The 21582-nt window shown below is 37.8% G+C and overlaps 1 protein-coding gene across 2 annotated transcripts; it reads right to left on the reverse strand.

Annotated features, from left to right (window-relative positions):
• Positions 1–2282: 2282 nt before the first annotated feature.
• Positions 2283–8375, reverse strand: pcgf1 (polycomb group ring finger 1). 2 transcript variants are annotated; one of them, XM_082177139.1, is made up of 9 exons: positions 8172–8375; positions 5136–5241; positions 4857–5009; positions 4694–4765; positions 4504–4609; positions 3859–3901; positions 3642–3725; positions 2933–3013; positions 2283–2462 (listed from the first exon to the last, which is right to left on the reverse strand). In XM_082177139.1, the coding sequence occupies exons 1-9, from the start codon at positions 8358–8360 to the stop codon at positions 2412–2414; spliced, it is 885 nt and encodes a 294-aa protein (XP_082033265.1). In that variant the 5' UTR covers positions 8361–8375; the 3' UTR covers positions 2283–2411. The 2 variants fall into 2 exon arrangements, with proteins under 2 accessions (XP_082033265.1, XP_082033264.1); XM_082177138.1 differs by having other exon boundaries at positions 3642–3728; positions 8172–8312.
• Positions 8376–21582: the final 13207 nt, after the last annotated feature.

Here is a 21582-nt window from a genome sequence, read left to right on the forward strand (position 1 = left end):
GCCTGCAGCTTAATTAGGACACTTGAACAAGGTTCCCCCCTCTCACATTGTCACGAGGACAACATAAAGCTTGCTTTCCTCCTCGCGCCATATGGTTTATGAATCTTCTCTAACACAAACTAGTCAACATGATTGATTAGGTTAACCCGCCTTTGAGTGCGCATTAACAGTTTCAGTCGGTCGAGCCCGAATAATGCCCCACATCTGTGCCCGTGTGTTAAAAACGCCCATGAATAGCAGATGATTTGCATGCGGTTCCTAATGAATAAATCTCAATAGGAAGCCGGTGGAAATGGGGAGGATTGATGCATCCTGGTCTGGCGAATTTCTTTCGGCCCATTTGTGTCCGTTTGTGAGCAGATCACGGCAGCAGTTTTGGGGCAGCGAGAAGATGGAAGTACAATTGGCCTAATCGCTTGGAATAGTTGGGGTTGAAAAGTCAAGCAGATTTTTCTGAGCGCATTGTGGAGAGACTCGCTGGAGAGCCGCATTCTCAGAGCTCAGTTTTCTGCTCGAAATGCATCGGGTTCCAACTGAGAATCGCGATGATTGGAATGCGAAGGTATATGAATATAAATGTCTTTGGACTTTTACTATTGAAAGCCATGATTTCACTGTGTGAAAATATTCGAGAAAACAAGCGCTTTAAACACTCTGGACCTTCGGATGATAGAGCAGCATGTTTCACTTTAGAGAAATATATGTTTTTAAAATATAAGCAAATCTGTTGGCTAGGCTACATAGTGAAACTTTTCATTAAAAAGGCGGTAAAAGTAACCTAGTTGTTATTTACACAGACAGATATGAAAACGCATGTGTTTTTTGTTTTGTTTTTTTGTAACAGGCTATATGTTACAGACATTGTAAAATCATTAGGCTACTCTTACTCTATTTTCATTTAAAGTCTGATATAAAATACATAAAAGAAATAAACCAATTAAAATAACGCTTTACCTATGTAGCCTAAGTAGCAACAATGTTGCTGTTTGCTTACAGAATAGGCCTATTTAATATCATTAGCCTATTATTATTATTATTAATATTATGCTATATTTTAGATTCTTTAAAAATATCGGCTAGGCTACTTAAAATAATTTATTACAGAAGAAAAATAGATATAAATAAAACCAAACATTTTTAGCCTTGAGTCTTTTTATATATATATAGACTATTTAAGTGAATCGCGAAAAATAGTCGAAATTACATTAGAGGCCTATACCTGTGACGTAGTCCATTGATTTAATTGATTTCGTTTTTTAAAGTAATATCTGCGTATATATAGCCTATGTAAATATTTAATGTAAAATAAAATAATTGCGAAAAACATTTCGTTTTCTTTAATTGAAAATTCACAGTTGTTTTAAAGCCTAAAATTATTGTATTATAGATGATTTAATATACTATACATGAGGGAGAAAACAAAAAAACAAATTGTCTTACTAAAATAGGCTAATACAATTAGTAAAAAAAAAAAAAAATTGATACAAAGTAACATTAGTACTATTCATTAACCCTCAAAATTAAGTTTGTATTTTTTTTTTTTTTTTTTACTGTTAATCTGTATGCATTTATAATAGTAAAATGTAGGGCTATTTGGACTTAAGGAAAATACATGCAGGAAAAAATATTATAACATATTTTCAACAACAAAAAATAGCCAACAGATAAAATAAAAAAAAATTATAAAAAAATTAAATAAAAGCATACTGACATTGTATAGGCTGGTGGACACAGAGGCAACATAGTAATTTGGTAAATAAAAATGTACCCAATTGTAGCCTACGTTTGCCTATTACAACAACCATGTATTTCCAAATAGTGTGTTTATAAGCCTATATATAGGTTTTCCTTGTTTCACAAAGCATTTAAAGCGTTTCGTATCACTACAGTTACATCAGCATTGCTTTCCCCGCGTTTCTAATAGACATTCTGCCTGAGGTTTTCATTGCATCTTCAGAGCACTACATATAATGTAACATACTGTTGAGATGAAAAATGCCTTGAGATGAAGATGATCCTAATAGAGTCACTGTGAGGTGACTGAAGGGGATTGGTGTTAGTGAAGCTCTCTTGAAGACCAACACTGCACCCTAGTGGCTGACTTCTAAACACACTGGCCATACAAATACAAACATTCATTTCGACTTTAACAAGGCTAGACATCATTTGTGCCATACATACATACATACATACATACATACATACATACATACATACATACATACATACATACATACATACATACATACATACATACAATACAATACAAAATGCACTCAGTATTTTTTTACCACTTAAAATTTATTTTCAAAAATACAAAACAAAAAAATAAGTATATATGCACAGAAAGCTATTAAAATAGAATATGTGAAATACAAAATATTTACACCAATTGATATTTTAACATAATCCTATCTCGTCCTTTTGTCTTTTATAGTATAATGGAGTACCAGCGGTTGTGCCTAAAACGAGAGAGACAAGAGAAAAAGAGGAAAGCGTTAGAACATGAAATAAAGGATTGAAATAAAAAAAATCTAAGTATCATCTTGTTGACAGGCTAATGACTTTGACACTAAACAGATATTGCTGACAGAGCGTTATCCGCTGCATATGAGGCATGGAATTTCTTGTGCTAAATTCTCACAACACTTTGACGCCCGACAAACCGCAGCAAGACCCAGTATGAAGCAATATGGAGAATAGCACTTCTATTGCATTTTTCAGACCACAAGGCGACATCAGGCATATGGCTTTTCCTAGTCCTATAAATCTCTGCCTGTGCTGCGATTCCCCTCAGAAGATGTAAACCGGAGCACAGTAAATCGCTAGTGTGCTAGAGAAATGAAGATCCCTTCTAAAGGGAAAGCAAACGGGCTGATGGTGTGAAAGAATGCGGTATGAAATTAGCTGGAGACGCTTGAGACTACAATACCTTTCCAAACCAGTGAGACAGCCAGAGACGCTTCATGGTCATGTGATCTGGGAGAGATTCGTTATTAAATAACATCTGGACCTGTAGCGCAACAAAGAGCACACGATGAGGAGAGAACAAAACAGGGCAGGAGGGTGGAAAAGAAAAACAATGAGAGGTTTAGTTAAAAATCTATCTCTACTTCAAGTTAGAGAGATAGATTTTTTTGGTCGTTCAATTCGAACATTGATTCTATCTATTATGGGATTGAATAACACATTCTCCTAACTGGGCTATACAAATCATACATGCCATTTATATAATTAATCAAATGTTGTCTGTTTGTCTAATACAGTGTCTGGAAGCATCGAAGCTGCACGTCACGTTCACGTTTGCTAACAATAGACCAATCAGCTGTAAGCTTAAGGCTAGACTCCATCAACACAACATGGGTGAATCATGTATAATTTTAGTACACTGAAACAATTTTATACCTGGGATCAACTGCATGTAGATTAATTAAATTAGTAGACCAGATGCGACAAAAACAAAAGAGTTGGCTTTGAAATTACAGTCATTATTTCTTTAAAAGTAAATCAATTATAAATTCATAGCATATAAATAGAACTGGTGGTGATGCAAAATATTCCACAAAATATGACTTTCTGGTCCTAAATATAAAAGCAATGGCTCTTTAAAGCATGGGAAGAAAGAGAAAAGCGAGTCAGACCTGATGTTTCTCCACGTTTAGTCGATGACATAAGACTTTCCTCAGATGCCGTACTTCAGCCCTGACTGAACAACGTACAAATTTCTGCTGCAGGAACATAACTTCAAATAAATTAATTTGTCATTGCTTCTAATAGAAACAAACAACCAGTGTTAAGGTTTTCTTGAGAGTGAATCATGGTACGTGAATCATATTCCTTCTGTGGCTGTCGTCTTACCTGTAGAGTTAATTTATTTTTGTCTTTCCCGGAAAATGACGAGCTGTAAAAAACAAAATGAAATTATGATAGGATGCTTTAGAACTCAGAACTACCGTTCAAAAGTTGGTTTGTTTTTTAAATGTTAAAAGTCTATGCTCACTGAGGCTGAAATCATTTGATCAAATATACAGTAAAATCAGAAATATTATTACAATTTAAAATAGCTGTTTACTATTTGAATATGTTTTAAAATGTAATTTATTCCTGTGATCAAAGCTGAATTTTCAGCATCATTACTCCAGTCTTCAGTGTCACATGATCCTTCAGAAATCATTCTAATAAGCTGATTTGATGCTCAAGAGAAACATTTCTGATTATCATCATCAATGCTGAAAACAGTTATGCTGCTTCAAAAATTTTTGTGGAAAAGGTGATACATTTCTTTCAGGGTTCGTTGATGAATAGAAAGTTCAAAAGAAAAGCATCTGTTTGATTGATTTTTCTAACATTATAAATGTCTTTACTGTCAATTTAAATCAATTTAATGCATCCATGCAGAATAAACATATATATTTCCTAAAAAAAATAAGCTTATGGTAACCCGAAACTTTTAAACAAGTACTGTAAAAAAAACCAACCTAATAAGCTTTACTGCTGCCTTACCATTGCCTTTCCAGACATAGAGAAACCTGCTCATCGTATCTGTAAAAGTGAGCTTTGGAGTGGTCAAAGCTTGTGTACGGTAATCCTGTGTTATCTGGAACTGAATCTACAAAGAAAACACAAACACACTTAATAACAATCTTAATAAAAACACATTAACAGCAGTATCTATCTACATGTAATCCCGTACCTTCTCCAGATGGCTGTATGATGCGTTCAAGACCCCGCGACTGATAGAATTCTTTAATTCGCTTGTCTTCGCCTGAGAAGATCAGATGGACATTAAACCACGACTGACGAGGAGTCACATAAACTGACACTCAAGTTCAAATGATCCTGTGCACTGTACTTACTCTCTTGTAGACCCGGGACTAGTTTGTAGACAATGTCTTGCATGACTCTGTCCAGCTTTAGATTCAGCAGGGGCTGCGTTTCGTGGATTTTGATGTTACACATCGGACAATATTTGCTGGTCTGGAGATACTTCACAATGCAACTCTTACAGACTGTGGAGAGAGTAAGTATTCAGTACAACAAAGTAGCTTGTGGATTTCATCAGCATATAGTAATTGTGAAGTTGTCTGCTTTAAGTCATTTGAGAGTGTTATTAGGAGAGAGATGACAACACTTACACGTATGGAGACATTCTGTTATGGTGGTTGCGTCGATAAAGTATCCTGCACAGAGGTAGCAAACGATGTGTTCATTTAGGTCCTTTATCTTAATTTTAACTTCTTCCTGTGGTACCAAACAAGGGAAAACATGTCATGCAGGGACGTATTTGAGATACGTGACATTGTGAATTACGTAAAAACACCAGCCTTTGACATTAAAAGGGATAGTTCACCCAAAAATGAAAATTATGTCATTACTTACCAGACAGTTGATGGCACCCATTGACTTCCATAGTAGGAAAAAAAATACTATGGTTGCCAATGGGTGCCATCAACTGTCTGTGTTTACCAACATTCTTTAAAATACTTTTGTGTTCAACAGAAGAAACTCATTACAGGTTTGGAACAACATGAGGGTGTGTAAATGATGACAATATTTTCATTTTTGGGTGAACTATCCATTTAAGGTGGTTTTAGGGCAATCCTTGAATGCATATCTACAGTACAATATTGAAATCAAAGAGTGTCTCACGTTAAAACATATACATAACACATTTTATCCATGGCGTTCCCATCTGTCAACTTCATATATGCCTATGGTCAGTTTCAGTGATGGGAATAACGGCGTTATAAATAAACGGCGTTACTAACGGCGTTATTTTTTTCAGTAACGAGTAATCTAACTAATTACTGCTTCCTCCATTACAACGCCGTTACCGTTACTGTCAATAAAAATGCGGCGTTACTTTAATTGAGCTCACTGAAGCGGTTTTCAGCCGAGTAGGCTCTCTCTCAGCCATAGGAGCTGCAAAGTTTTTTTCTCTGGTGTGTGAGTGTTTATGAGGCGCGGGACTCGACAAAATCGAGGCGAATGCCGCGAGCGTGCTCGACAGTGCACGAGAGAGACCGAGTGTGTCCGAGAACGCGCTCGACAGTGCGCGAGAGAGACCGAGTGTGTCCGAGAACGCGCTTGACAGTGCGCGACAGTGACCGAATGTGTCCGAGCATAAATACTTTATTTATAAATAAATTACACATATCAGCATTTGAATAATCTCTGTAGCATATTGGTATCATATGCAATGTTTTAATTAGTTTATATAACATAAACTCCAAAATAACCTGCAGGGAACGTTCAAACATATTTGTTTGACGGTTGTGAGCACGTGCGTCAAACACGACTAGAATTTGGCTAAAATAACCTCTGATGATGACGTTCTCTGTAGGTTATAAAAATAAACCCCCAAAAGATTATATCGTATTATTATTATTTATGTTGATACATTGTTCAATATTATATTGAAAGCACTTTTTGTTAAACTTACTATTGTGAGGAAGAAAATACTTCAAGTAGGCTATACAGAATGTCTACCAGTTGTAAAGGTGTGTGAGTTTTATCATTTTAATTATATGCACTAGTGTATGTGTATGTATATTTTTATTAGGATACTATTTATTTATTTTTGGTACATTTCTTAAGAAGCATAATTTATTTTTAGACTTATTTTTTGGCCAGTTGTGGTCTGTGCAATAAATATTAAAAGTTCTAAACCATCTATTGTTTTATTGTTGCACTATATAGTAATGATAATATTTGAATATTTAAGTTAATAGGTGTCTCTCACATTGTCCCACAGCAACATTAAAATAGTGTAGATTAGTGTACAATGTTTTATAATAATAAGATGTTCTATTTAGTGTCAATTTCATTAATTTAACATTTCATATTGGGGGTATCCAAGAAATTTCTTATATTTAAACTTTTTTTTTTTTTTTTTTAAGTAACGCAATAGTTACTTTCCCTGGTAATTAGTTACTTTTGTAATTATGTAATTCAGTTACTAACGCAGTTACTTTTTGTGAGAAGTAACTAGTAACTATAACTAATTACTTTTTTTAAGTAACTTGCCCAACACTGGTCAGTTTCAATAAATTAGGTGACCAGGGGGGAAAAACATATCTATTCTATACTTTCTATTTACACATAGGCCTATAGACAGCTGACATTGAATCAAGTGTCAGCAGTGTCCTGCATTTTGACATGCTGAAAGTTAATTAAAACTACTTGAATCAAAAAATGTATCTATAATTATGCCGTTTTTAGGACCTCTTATTAATTATTATCAATAATTATTTAAAACGAATGCAAACTAGAGACGCCAAACGTGATTACAAATTTAGAAAAATGTAAAATGTCTAGTCGATGTTAAATTTTAAAAAAGAGAATAGATTTATGTATTTTTACATCACGTGCCTTTTCTGACATGAAGTAAAATGTGTTGTGTACAACTATTTACATGCGCGCTCCTTTATGTAGTGCGGCAAAGCGCGCACTTTTCACTTTTCAGCGAGTCAGGTGTCAGACTCATTTGTAAACAAGCGAGCCTGCGACCGGCTAAATAAACCAGAGTATAGTCTAAGCGAGTACTACTAGTTTAATATCAATCATTGCCAGGACTTCAAGCCACTGAATTCAACAAGGACTCGATGTTGAGGTAAGAAGAAAACGGCATGTCCCGCATATGCACCTTAGGTGTCACATTACGTCCCATTACTTCTAAAGTACAAATACATTTTCTGTCACTTATGTTCAACACGAACATGTGCTGCCGAAAATGCATGCTGAAGCAGATCATAACGATGCACTTGTTCACTCGTCTGGGCCAACGCGCATCAATAATCATGTGGGATATCACAGCTCAGCACGCGACGTCAACCATCACCGCTATATTCGTCAGGAGCGCACAAACAACCCTTTTTATTCGTGTATTGAATTTTGGAGATGGGGAAAAAAAACTAAAAAGCAGGGGATTCGACTGGGACGGATTTGACAAGAAAAGCAACGCCACGGAGAACAAAAACACAACCGCGGCTAGACACAGTGGATTGATTCTTCGCAACACTCACGCCTGCGCAGACACGCAGCACTGTCTCGCGCTCCATCTCTCGGCTTTCGCGCCACACAGAACGCCCCTCTCACGCGCGTTTATAGTAAGCGCGTGAAGCACGCGGCGAAAGACAGACGCAGAAACGTTTATCGCCCCTTTCACTCACCTCGTTCCTTAAAGGGTCGAGCTTGTAGACGTTCTGCAGCTGATTTCTTAGCCGCATAGCTATCGCCATCGGACCTTGTTCCGCCATCTTTGGGAATTCTGCATACTTCCGGGTAACGGGAGAGTGGGTGAGTTCGGTTGCTGAGAGGCGGGGGGACATGCTGGTTTTTACACACACACTCATTTCCATCCCACATTGATATCATCATTGGGTGTGTGCAAACAGCATTCTAAAGCAGCCCGTCAGAGTATAGTCTTCACATCGTATGCGTTTGACTCTTTAACTCTATTTATCTATGAGAGAGATCCTATATGTGACAGGATCATCCCTTACAAAAAAATAACCATGGTTTTATTAAAATAGAAGTGGATTGATTGCCATTTGTAAAACAGTTTTACTACAAAAAACACTACAAAAACATGCTTAGTATTTCAAAACCATGGTTAAACTAGTTTTGGTTTTGGTTTAACTTGTAACAATGTTTTTTGTTTTGTTTTATTTGTAGTAAAACCATTGTTAATTTTCATAAGGCCATAATAGTCCAGTCATTTTATGAAAAAAGGTTGAACAAATTGCAACAGAAGCAAACTCAACTGATTTTGTTTCCTCAATATGTCCTGAGTAAGGAAAGTCCCGAAGAATCCCATTAGGGGAAAGTTTCGAAAAAGACCAAAATATAGCCTATTCATACGCCTATTCATTCTTTTTCTTGCGTGAATAGGGTAAAAATACTGAGTTGATTACTTACATCAAGACAAACAAAAATTGTATTACAAGTTTTTTGAAATTGTTTGTTAACATGGACAAACGGTGCATAATCTAATTATGTATGTGCTAATTTGCATAAATACCACAACAGATCTAAACATTGGGTATAGCCAGGTGAAAACGTCTTGTTGAATCTTGTTGACACATAACAGTAAAATACTTAATGTTAAGGTCTGAATGGAACCCATTTAATCTACCCATGAGCATTAATACATAGAGGCAGGAAGAAGTACTTTAAACCAGCCTTTATTAATTATTATTGCAGAGATGAGGTTTGGGGCTGGGTCTGTGGGACTGTTTCTGGGGATTCACTTTTTATTTTACCTACCTTTTATCTTCTGCATTCTCCTTACCATTGTCTCCTGTTCTTCCCTCAGACTCGTCCCCCAGAAACAGTCCCACGGACCCAGCCCCAAACCCAATCTCTTAAAAATGAATAAAGGCTGGTTTCTAAAGTACTTCTTCCTGCCTCTATGTATTAATGCTCATGGGTAGATTAAATGGGTTCCATTCAGACCTTAACAAGTATTTTTACTGTTATATGTCACCAAGATTCAACAAGACATTTTCACCTGGCTATACCCAATGTTTAGATCTGTTGTGGTATTTATGCAATTAGCACATAAGTAACTAGATTATGCACCGTTTGTCCATGTTAACAAACAATTTCAAAAAACTTGTAATACATTTTTTGTTTGTCTTGATGTAAGTAATCAACTCAGTAATTTTCATGGTGATATCTAAAGGTTAAAATGTTTACCCAATTCACGTAAGAAAAAGAATGAATAGGTGTATGAATAGGCTATATTTGGGTCTTTTTCAAAACTTTCCCCTAATGGGATTCTTCTGGACTTTTTTTTCCTTACATGGGACATATTGAGGATACAAAATCAGTTGAGTTTGCTTCTGTTGCAATTTGTTCAAGGTTGACCCCCATTTTGGCTTAAAATGACTGGAGTATTACCTACTCAAACGGAATAGAATAAAATAGAATAGAACAGAATCAAATAAAATAGAATAGAATAGAACATGGATAAAATGTTTAAGATTAGAGGGGCCAAACAATATAAATTTAAGAATCTGTCGACCCAATATTGATCAACCACTTTTTGACGTGTCAATATCTATGGTGGTTACGAATAGAATAGAACAGAATAGAATAGAATATACTAACTCAAACCTGCTTATATCTCCATCCTGAGACCTTCAGACATAATTTGCTTTTATTTTTCTCTCACTAAGGCTGAAATGTAAACCAGCCATCATACTCTCAGAAACATAGTAGCCTATTTAAACCTAATATTTTTTTTTTACCTTTACTTTTTGAATGAGAATAATTATTTTATTCGAATGCTACAAACAATTGTGTATGTCTAATTTCCATTTTATGTGAACAATTCATTGGAGTAGATTCACATTTAAAGTCGACATGAAATCAAAATTTACCCTATTTACTTTGTTAGCGCATATTACTAGTCTTGTGGTGAACAATTAATCCGTGCAAGTTAATACACAGAAATAAATGATTTGCCGTGGTAATCTTTAATCAAAGTCTGAAAAATTACTCCCGGTCTGAAATGGCGTTCCTTTTCTGATGACGTAGGCTTGACGGCTTGGGTTGAAAAACGCTTAACCACTCCCCTCAAACCGTTAGTCTGCTATGAGCAGAGATGGAGAGGAGGAGCACTAAAGTAAAACTCTGCCCTCTGTTCAATATTCCGTTTCACTTGGAAATACGTCACAACACTGGAGAAAAGTAATTTGCAACTTCCGGTTCACGTGGACTTTAAAGGAATTTTCCTACATATGTACAAATGTTTAGCTTGCCATATTTAATGTTTCGAGAATGAAAACAAAGCTGTGAGGTATAGACATAGGCCTATACTGTACGCCATGTAGGCCTACATGCGGTTCAATTTGGTTGTAGGCCTAGGCTACCTGATTGATCATTCAGTTGATGGGAATACAAGTATACAACATTAAAATGTTGTCTTTCCAAAACACTTTTTGGTGACAAGAACTCTGGAAAACATGTTTTGTGACAGTTAACTGTTATATACTGACCTCTTGAACGGACCATAACCCTCACAGCATATTGTTTTTTGTTTTTACAATTAAACCATTACATTTGCCAAAGACTTTAGTTTTTTGCATGGAATTATATATATATTTTTGTTCTTACAAACTGTTGGACAGTTAAAATTATGTCGATTTTACATTTTTACATTTACATTTATTCATTTAGCTGACGCTTTTTATCCAAAGCGACTTACAATTGCTATATATATCTCAGAGGTCGCACGCCTCTGGAGCAACTAGGGGTTAAGTGTCTTGCTCAGGGACACATTGGTGTTTTACAGTGGATTCGAACCCGGGTCTCTCACACCAAAGGCATGTGTCTTATCCATTGCGCCACCACCACCCCGCAAAAAATAAGTGAACAATTTACATTTATGCATTTGGCAGACGCTTTTATCCAAAGCGACTTACATTGCGTTATCCTATACATTTATACATAGGTATGTGCAATCCCCTGGGATCGAACCCACAACCTTGCGTTGTTAACGCAATGCTCTTACCACTGAGCTACAGGAAAGGATTTTAATCGACAGGATGCCACAGATACTGTCTATAGGGCTTCATTTGCACATTATTTAACCAAGAACGTATTGAATACACTCAAAAAGTGTAATGTTGCAACGTGACCGCTAGATGTCCCTATACTTACTTGAATGTAGTGATCAAGGATTCCCTTTAATGCTTCAGAAACAAGTGAACACCCTGCACTTGTTCTGCAGTCTAAAGTCTGGTTTCTGCTCTTTTTCATGACTTCTGGAATTTAGCAAATGCAAATTCATCGTTATTGGTTCCAATTCAAATTTATCTCGAAATGTGTTGCAGCAGGTGTGTCTTAAAAATCTTCAGAAAGAGTTCATTTCTACCACACTGATATTATAATGTCTGATAATCATGGATTTGTAGTTTAAATTGGAGATATACAAGTACAACATTTGCTTGAGAAAATAAATTTGTAGATACTTGGACTGCACACAGAAATATTCATTTTACAATTGGTGAAAAAGTACAGAATTTCTTATTTCTTCTTCTTATAATTAAAGAATGGCTTAGAACAAAGTGTCTTTATGTGCATTGGTTTTCTTCATTTTAACTAATACTGTCTCATAGGTGGTCTATTTTGTCTTACCTGTCAAAACCCATTACAATGAATTTACAATGAGTTTTCACCTGTTTGGACTCGATGTGTACTTTACGCAAAAGTCTAATATTGACTGTCATTGCGAACCTGAATGAAGCAGTGTTTAACTCGGCAGTAACTGTAGATATCCATATGAATCACTGCAAGTCTGAACTGTGAAGCTGTGTTTTGTTTTAACATAGACATCTGATGGGGTCACTGCACATCTGAGTGACAGCACCTGACTCCACATACAAATCACGCCTTTGGGGCGGACAGAACACAACCACAAGCTCTGACGATAGCTGAACGCATCAAAGAGAAGAGAAAGAAATGCTGAACCCTTTGGCGCACAGTGGCATTTATTTCTTCGCCTTATCTCAGCCGGTTTATGGACAGTAAGACCTTCTCTTGTTGCCTTTTGTCTAGACACATATCAAATCCTTCCAGCTTCTCTCCCTAGTATCTAAAATAAAATAACAATCTGATTGTTTCACCTGTCAGCCAAAGGCTATCAAAGTGAAGAAGATAAGGTAAACTAATGTCCAATAACTGGAGTAATTTCCATTGGATAGAGTTCAGTGAAGAGAGAGATAAGAGAGGGATGTTACAGAAGTTTTAATGAAAACATGTCACTAAAATCACAGGGTGATACAATCTGTTTCTTGTTGAGATTCATTCATGTGAGGGAGAAGAACAAGAACATGTTTTACTAAAGCAATTACAATTGCCGACCGCCTTTACCCTGAATTGAAGCCATATCTTGATAAGTGGAAACAATCCATCTCATTGATTCATTAAAAAGCTGCTTTATTTTCTTCACTGCTAAGATGTGTAAAAACTCATGCAGCATGACTGAATATATGTAACCAGTGGAGCTGTATCAAAACAAATTGGTATTTGTTACTTTCATTTGATTAGAATTAGAACAAATGGTCTTAGCCCAAAATTAATTAACTGTCTATTTTGAAGGGATTCCACAACACTTTTCTGAGATGCTATTTCCTCCTTGAATTAAGGGATTGAGTATGTCTCCTGTAGCCCCCCCCCCCCCCCTAGAAATGAGATAAAAGAAAAGAGAAAGACTGCATGCTGAATTCAGTTCCCCCGGCCTAGACCTGTTCACCTAAAGCTCCAAAAACAATCAAACAAACATCCATACAGGGGAGGAGCCTCGCCTGCCAAGTCATGCCAAAGTGAGGCTCTCTGTTTGGGGCGCACAGACTTTTGCCTCCCCCTGTCCCAGAGCAATCAGAGCATGTAGGGACGGACACCGAGCTTTTTGTTTTCGCCTGCTCCAGCAATTAGCTGCCAAGTGGCAAGCTAATGAAGATAACCCCCTCCAAGAGACCTGATCAGCTGCCAGGCCGCTGACGACAGCTCAAAACACAAAGACTCTTACGGGAACAAGAGGGGGTAGTTCGGGATCATTTTATTGTCATTTCTTTTTATAAAACAGATTGTTAAAATTCTGATCAGTCAAGCCGTGTTGAAAGCGCTGTAACATAATACAACATGCACATACCTGTGACTGCACATCATTTGAATTCTACAGTGATGCATCAAAACACGTTACCTATTAACTATATTACTTGGTGGAAGAATTATTTTTATTAATATTAATGTTAATAAATCCAACAATTTACTGAAATACTGTTTTTATAGCTTTTATTATTTTATAAAGGCCTCTCAAGGCTGTGAGTTACATTGATATAGCTTATTGCTTTTATTAATATTAGTCATAGTAATTCTGAGGTAGGCTAGATCATGGTATTCTTACTTACAATTCATTGTTGACATTTGCAGTAAATACTAGCTGATATTATGATTCCTTACAAATTCTTTGGTACGTAGTTGATTAAAAAAAACGTAAAGCTTTTTGACATTACTTCAATTTTCTAAATTTGAAATGTGAGTATCAACAGCCTCTTTGAATCTGAAGTCAGAGGCACTGAACTCCATCAGCTCCTATAACCTGGTGAATTAATTGGCTTGCATGTTGTTGAATAGTGAATGAGGAACTGAGTTATATTTATGTGACCTGGATAACTGAACTGACAATGTGTGCACTAAGAAGAAAAGACTTGACAACACACGTTTCACCATCCTTCCGTGATGTTCTACATCTAATGTTTTGATCCTTTATTTAAATATGTACATGTCTGCTGGTTAAAGTATGTTCACTCAAAACAAGACGATACATAAAGATTTGGATTTCATTTTTTTAAAGTGTAATTAGCAGACAGTTTTTTTTTTTCCCACCAAGGGGCGCTAGTGCGGAGAGTGTAGGCCTTCTGGGCAGCTGATAGTCCATCATTAGGTAACTGCAGTTAACCTAGACAAACTGCCCATGTCTGTATGTCTATTCTATAATGACTGGCAATATGCCCGTAATTTGGGTGTGCCAGCATACTGGTAGAGTCTGAAGCTTTCCAACCCAGTGGGATCAGAGATTGTGGCCAAACTAGCTCTGAAAGGTAGGCTATGTTTACATTCAAATATATATTTTAAGCAGACACTATCTTAACAATATAATTAAAAAAGTTGTGTTCTGTTCCAGCGGTCTATGCAGTACTTCACAGAAACTGTACAGGTGCAGTGCTAGAGACAAAGAAAACAATACCAAACTACTAAGGCAGGTAAGCTCTTGACACTGTTTTATGGTAAATGTCTAGAAAAACCACCATCATGTGTGTATTATTAGAATATCATGAATTATGAACACTTTTGCTTTTGTGTGTGTGTGTAAAAAATATAATTATTTTTGTGTTCATTTTATTATTTTTGTGTTAAAAGTTTAATAATAATAATTAAATTCCACAATATGTCATTAATTAGGAATTGATCAGTATTTGTATATTTACTTATTTATTTTGGAATATGTAATAAATCTGGTGCATTAACTTTTGCCCAGGAATACATCTTTATATGAACATTTGAAATGAATGACCATAAGTTTGGCGGTCCAACACATACTGCATAATGTATGATTTCATTGCAGCATGTCAAAGACTCACATATGAAGAGAATATTCTTTATATGGACTTCTCAATGCCCCATGTGACCCCACAGGACTCGGTTACAGTGGATATGTGTGCATTCTGTTTTCATGGTAACGTTTCAAAGCAGAGTGGATGGGGGCAGGGTACACACGATGTACACACGATGGCCCTCTCTGATTTCACCCTCTGGAGAATGTACTCAGGTGGTCCTATCAGGTGTGAAACTGACTGCTGCAAAGACAGGGGATTTGTCAAGACAAGCTGGAACCATGCCCAGAGCGAGGGGGTTGAAGGCTTTTAGGGTTTTCTTTTAAAATGTCACAATGCTGTCATTCACTAAGTGAGGTTGATTGCAAGCAGACCAGACTCATTTTTTTATGCTTATTCTTATTTTTCCACAGGTAGACCGAGGGAGAGATTACAGCAAGCATTCAAGAAACCATTTTGGACCCATCTCTGACTGGTTCAGACTTTGACACCTTCAATAGCAGAAACCAAAATGACCTCTGCATGCAGAGATACTGACAGGATAACGTTTTTGTCAATTTAATTAAAACTAAACCCTGTAATTCCAGATGATTAAAAACTCTGGTTTCCAATAAATCATTCAGTTAAATCAATGACAGGTATGGGGCCGCTGATGGCAAAAGACTGAGCTTTTTGGTCTCAGATGAACTGGCATGGTATTCACGCCCGAAACTCCTGTTTGTTCAGAGGAGCAGCAGCCGTGCTTGCCTGGCACGGCTTTACATTCCTTCATAACTGGCTCATTCTGGACTGGGCCCAATATAAAGTAAATTTGAACATAGAAGTACCTTTTCACAGGTGTTAAGACTGATACAGCAGCCAGTTCAGATGTGTTCTCCTGAAAGGAATCAACTAAATGTAAACCTCTAAGACCTGCATTGTTTTGAGTGGTAAAGACTCCAAAACAACATTGTGGGAGACTCTTAGAGATGTTTGTAACGAAGTTCAAGGTTCAGGGATGGAGGTAGGAACCGGCACACGATGAACACAACTTTAATAATATAAACAAAACAAAAGTAAAGCAGCAGCCCCTCACGGACGTCTGCCGCCTAAACTAAAATAGAAATAACAACATAATATCCCAGGACTGGTCCTCTCATCTTGCTCTGTCGTCACTCCTCCTTTTATCCTTCCAGAGCTCCTCCATGGGACGAGGACAGCCTCTGTGTGCTACATCTCCTGGTGGATGGCGACAGCTTGTCTGGCTTTGGGCTCCTGGCCACGAGCCCCCCATTCCCTCGCTCGCCTGATTCTTCCCAGCATAGCGGAAGGCACCAGGCTCTGGCCTTAGGCGAACAGGGGTAACTCCTCCATCCCCTCATGGATGGCAGATGTCCCTCCAAGTTTATCCATCCTCCCAGCAAGTCACTCCAGCACCACCACCCTGGTTAGCCACTGGCGGTAACCGTTACTTCGTGCTGCCATACCCCCTCAGCACCGTGATCCCCCTCAGTGGGTCTTTCTGACAGCATGTCCCTCCTTCCTCCCGGGTTTTGGTACCGATGTTCATGGAAGGAGGAGGCGGGAACCAGCAAACAATCAACGTAAACTTTAATCACAAAATAACCACAAAACAAACAAAAAAAGAATGTAAAGCGGGAGGCCCTTATGGACCACTACCGCATAATCTAAAACAACAACATAAAGTCCTAGGCCTGGTCCTCTCTCGTCTTGCACTGTCGTCACTTTTCCATTTATCCTTCTGGAGCTCCTCTGTCAGACTCGAGACCAGTGTGGCGCGCAGGTGATGTTCATTAACACTCATGCTACCGGCCTCACTTTGCTCCCACATCTCTTGGCCCCGCCCTGCTCGCCACAATGTTATTGGAAAATAGTTAATCTTTTATTGGATCAAACCAAACTACTTTCAATTCCTACAGAAAACAATGCTTTTGGTTTGCACTTACAATGGAATCCAAGTCAGACTGTTTAGAAGCAGATCGAAAGCTTGTGTATTTTGAGTTGCAAAGTCATGTGGGTCTGCATTTCTTGGTCGATAAATATCTGGCTATGTTTTACCACCGTAAATCCTGTGGATGAAGTTTGCTCCATACAAAAATGACTTTTTTCATAGTTATGTCATTTAATAGTTATTTACCCTTCCGTGCCAGAGCTTGAATCCTTGGTTAGATATCAAGCAATTCATATAAGCAATTCATTTTGCAGAGTTGAGATTGGACTTTGCAATTAATCGATTTTATTCTTGCAAATGATAAATGACAGTTGCTTGATAGGTGATGGATTAAGACATTTTCAATGTTCTGATAACAGTTCAAAAGAAGTTGCATGTTTTGGAGCCTTTGATAAATCAGGTTTAGGCTTACCCAAAGATTGTAACGTGACACACCAGTTTCCGCTGTAATTACGGAATGGCTGGATGTTCCGCCATTGTTATCTGCCATGGCTGTTTGAGATCATGCTTTAAGATGGCAAGAGACCATGTGCAAATCTAGCCCCACTAGGCCATGCCTAAGCAGTCAGAAGGGCTCACCTAACAGCCCACAATGACGCGAGAGACGCCAGCACCCGATAACCGCTAATCAGAAACCTTGACCGCCCGTGAGACGTAGCAAGCTGGCAGAGGCAGATAGTGGCCGTCTTTGAAGATTCAGTTCTTTTTGAGTTATGCTTTTGGCTCTTGGGAAAAGCTTTGATAGAGTTACAAAAAAGGCAGGGAAACCCTTATACCCGCGCTACATTAAGGAGAGGATTGTTTTGGAGACTGTATTCTTCTATCTGGTCTTCTTACAACCAACATGCAGGCATACTTTCATCTTTGGGTTACATCTTTTTGTTGGTAGCATGCAATGTTACTGTGCTGTTCTTGACTATGCTAGAAAGAGTAAGAGGGAGACAGACAAGGATAATTCATTCATTCAATTTTGTATTGCATTTCTGAGTATTTCTGTTCCAAACAGGATGCTGGCCCTCATCATTTAGATCAAAGAAGATTTGAAAGTCCTTTGTAGTGGCACAATAAAACCATCCAAAACCACTAAGGAGCTGAGTGCAGGAATAACTTCTGTGACACGCCAATCCTTAAAGCTTGCATCTTGAAGCTTGAAGCTTGCAGCTAACACATACACACAACAGGTGTTTTAACCCCACTCAATTAATAACACTCCCCTTCTTGCATTGGTCACATTACATGTCTCCTACATCCTTTTTGGTTTGCATATAGTACTTCTTCATAGCAGGGGAATAGGAACGATCTGAAAATTGTGTATGCTTGGGATAGGTTTGTGCTGTGCACCAATCAGAATTGTTGAGAATTTTAATTGAATTTGAACTGAGGTAGTAAACAGGATGCTGAGTTGCAATTCAAATTTTAATTTAAGGTAATGGGATTAAAGTTAGGCTATTTAAAATTCAAAGAAATTCATTTTTAGTATTTTACTTGTCAAGAAAGACAATATTTAGATGTTTGATAAAGCCTTATTTAAAAGTTTTAGTTTGTTTAAGTTTGAAAACCCTTGAAGGTTTATAGGTTTTACAGACAGATAAATGTGTTTGAAATGCCACCTTCAAAATATTTTATTTATTTAAAAAAAAATGTTTTATTTAATTTTTATATATATATATATATATATATATATATATATATATATATATATATATATATATATATATATATATTACAGAATGCATTACCGGCGTTGAATTTCTTTGAATTGCATTTCAGTAAATTCCTCTTCCTGTCATTCCTATTCCATTTCCTGTGGGGTGTGGTCAATTCAATTCAATTCCAACTCATGAATAGAAAGGAAGTCAGTTATTCAATTCTGAATTTTGAATCATAGAGTTTTTATTGCCCAAAATAAGCAGGGACAAAGTTATAATTTTAAAAGTAGTGGGAGACGCAAAAGAACATGGGCACAGCAAGCAGATTTATTTTTAACCAGAAGATAATCGCATAGCGGTGCATGAATCCATTCTGTAATTAACCATAACTTATGTGCTCTCTCCTCAAGTACACCAGAGAGAAGATGCAGGTGAGAATACTTGAGACAGGGAGGACGTAGATCAACCTTAGGAATTATGTCTGCTCCGTGAAATTGAATTTAAAAATGAAGACATAAATAATATAGTCATGTCCATAGATATCTTCACCTCAGTAGGATATGTGGCAGACAAAGCACTCAAAAATCACACGCTGAGGCGCACACACAGACACAGATAAGGTTGTCTCACTGCCTGAAAATTAAGAAATCATTAGAACCATTCATCATTGTGTTGGTGGGGAAAAAACTTCACTCTTTTAAATAATTACTCTGAATCAAAGGCTAAGTGCAGAGAGATCAAAGTCAGGCATTCTTGAGTAATCCTCAAGTGTTGCAAATCTTCGGTAATCTACCTTGCCAGGTCCCCACTGTTTGACATGCCTTTACTGTAGAAAAGGGAAGGGTGCCATTAATTACTGCTTTGCTGTGCAGTTGTTTACTTTTGTTAAACCTGAGTGCTGTTTGATTTGTGGATCACCCTGTTTATGGATCACCCCCGTTTTTCTTTGTGTTTGTATGGACGTTCACACGATCAGTCTGTTTAGCTTGATGTCTGTGTTTGCTTTAGCATGTTTGTCTGCTTGTTCCAGGAGTTAGTAGTGTGTTCGCATGTGTGTGTTTCTACACTGTGGGAGTGAGGATGAGATTAGCTGTGGACTCAGAGATCGGACAGTTTACTTTTGTGTGTCGAAACGTATTCTTATAAAAAGTGGATGAAATTGTGCAACAGTGTGTCCCTCCCTCACCCCAAACACTGCCAACCCCTCAACTCAAAACCCTGCGTTGTTTAAATTCAGAGCCGGGTCAAGGAAGTTAATCTCTTCATGCTCAATGATGAACCAAAGAGAGACTTGTGCACAGGCGGTTTAAGTCTTTGTCTGTAAACTGTGGTGACCAAAGAGTCACTCCTTCATGACATGCACCGGTGTCCTGGCAAACTTGTGAGCCAACTGAAGATTTGTGAGTGGGTGGAAGGTCTTTAATTTTCCTGCAGGTCCTGATCAGGGGGTGGATCAAAGTTACAGCGAGATTAAAGGACATTGGCCTGAGAGCGGAGCACCGAACAGCACACAAAACTCTTTCCCTGCATCGCTCTAATCCAGGCAGCAATCAGCAGAGCCCTGGACCACATGGGAAATGGGGGAGCCCCACCGAGATGGGAACGAGAGTTTAAAGGTCACATTAGAAATCCAGTAGATTTCTTAGTCATGTGATGAACGACACAGCTAGATATACACAGACGGCCGCTGAATGATCTATGAGCCCCTTGAGCTATCGACGAATGTAACTTGGCCAGTCAGTTGAACAGGATAGAACTGATGAAGCACTTTGAACAGTCTATCCTGGTCATTGACCCCTATTTTAATCTCAGTGTCTACCTCCCATATAGCCACATGTGCAGGATTTGGCCAGAGAAGAACCCTCATCCCCGCCTGAGGAGTCGGGAAAGGGGATTCTGACCGCAGCGATGAGGTCATCTTTAGCGGAACCTCATTTTCCTTTAAATTACCCTGGCTGATGACCTCGTCTTTTCTTGCAACAATTAACTCTGATTTGCTCATCAACAGAGCAGAAAAATGACCGCAGGGCAAAAAAACAAAGACCACATAGTTAGCCAGGGCCGCTATCTCCCATCAGGGCCTGGGCGCTTCTTTGGACGTCACAGTGTGCTTTGATTGCAAAGCAGATGCGCTGCTGGCTTCCTTCTATCTGACGGTGGGTGACTTTGAATCAGGCGTGAGGCAGTGGCTGCTAAACCTGACACGTATTACAAAAACACTTTATCTCACTTATCTGTCTACTGACTTTATTTGAATATCTATATTTTCTCAAGTGTTTACGCAACTTTGATGTGTGTTGACAGGTTCTTGTACTGTGAATAGGGTGTTGGAAATAAGTCATCCAACAGTTTCAGACGTCATCTGAAGATGAAAACGCATTTAAAAAGAAAAAAACAAGAAAAGTTTTCTGTTGTAATGAATGACTCAAAGATTTCTCACTAAGACTGAATTGCGTAGTATTGTATTTCCCATACTGCGGCCAGCTTTTTTGCATGCTATAAAAGCTGATGTTGAGTCAGTTCATTTAATGTAAGAACAACTTCTTTTTTTTTTTATAGAATTTTTTCGGATAAGAAGCGCCTCATGGTCTTCACAGATGAGTGATAAAGTGTGCTTTATGGCGTCAATGGGAGAGACGGGATTTTGATAACAGCGGGGGGACCGCAGTCTCTGAGCTGTGTTTGACAGGACATTGATTTCCCATTTGGCTGGTGTGTTTGGTTCAATCAGTTACAGGTATGTGTGAAGAGCTCAGCCAGGTCAAGATATACTCTGCAGTTCAAACGCTTGCAGAGGAACACAAGATTGCGAGGTGGATTTTATCGAGGTAACCCCATTAAGTTAAAAGCTGACAAA

This window comes from Leuciscus leuciscus (genome assembly GCF_965113295.1).
Source record: "Leuciscus leuciscus genome assembly, chromosome: 8".
In the NCBI taxonomy this organism is placed as follows: Eukaryota; Metazoa; Chordata; class Actinopteri; order Cypriniformes; family Leuciscidae; genus Leuciscus; species Leuciscus leuciscus.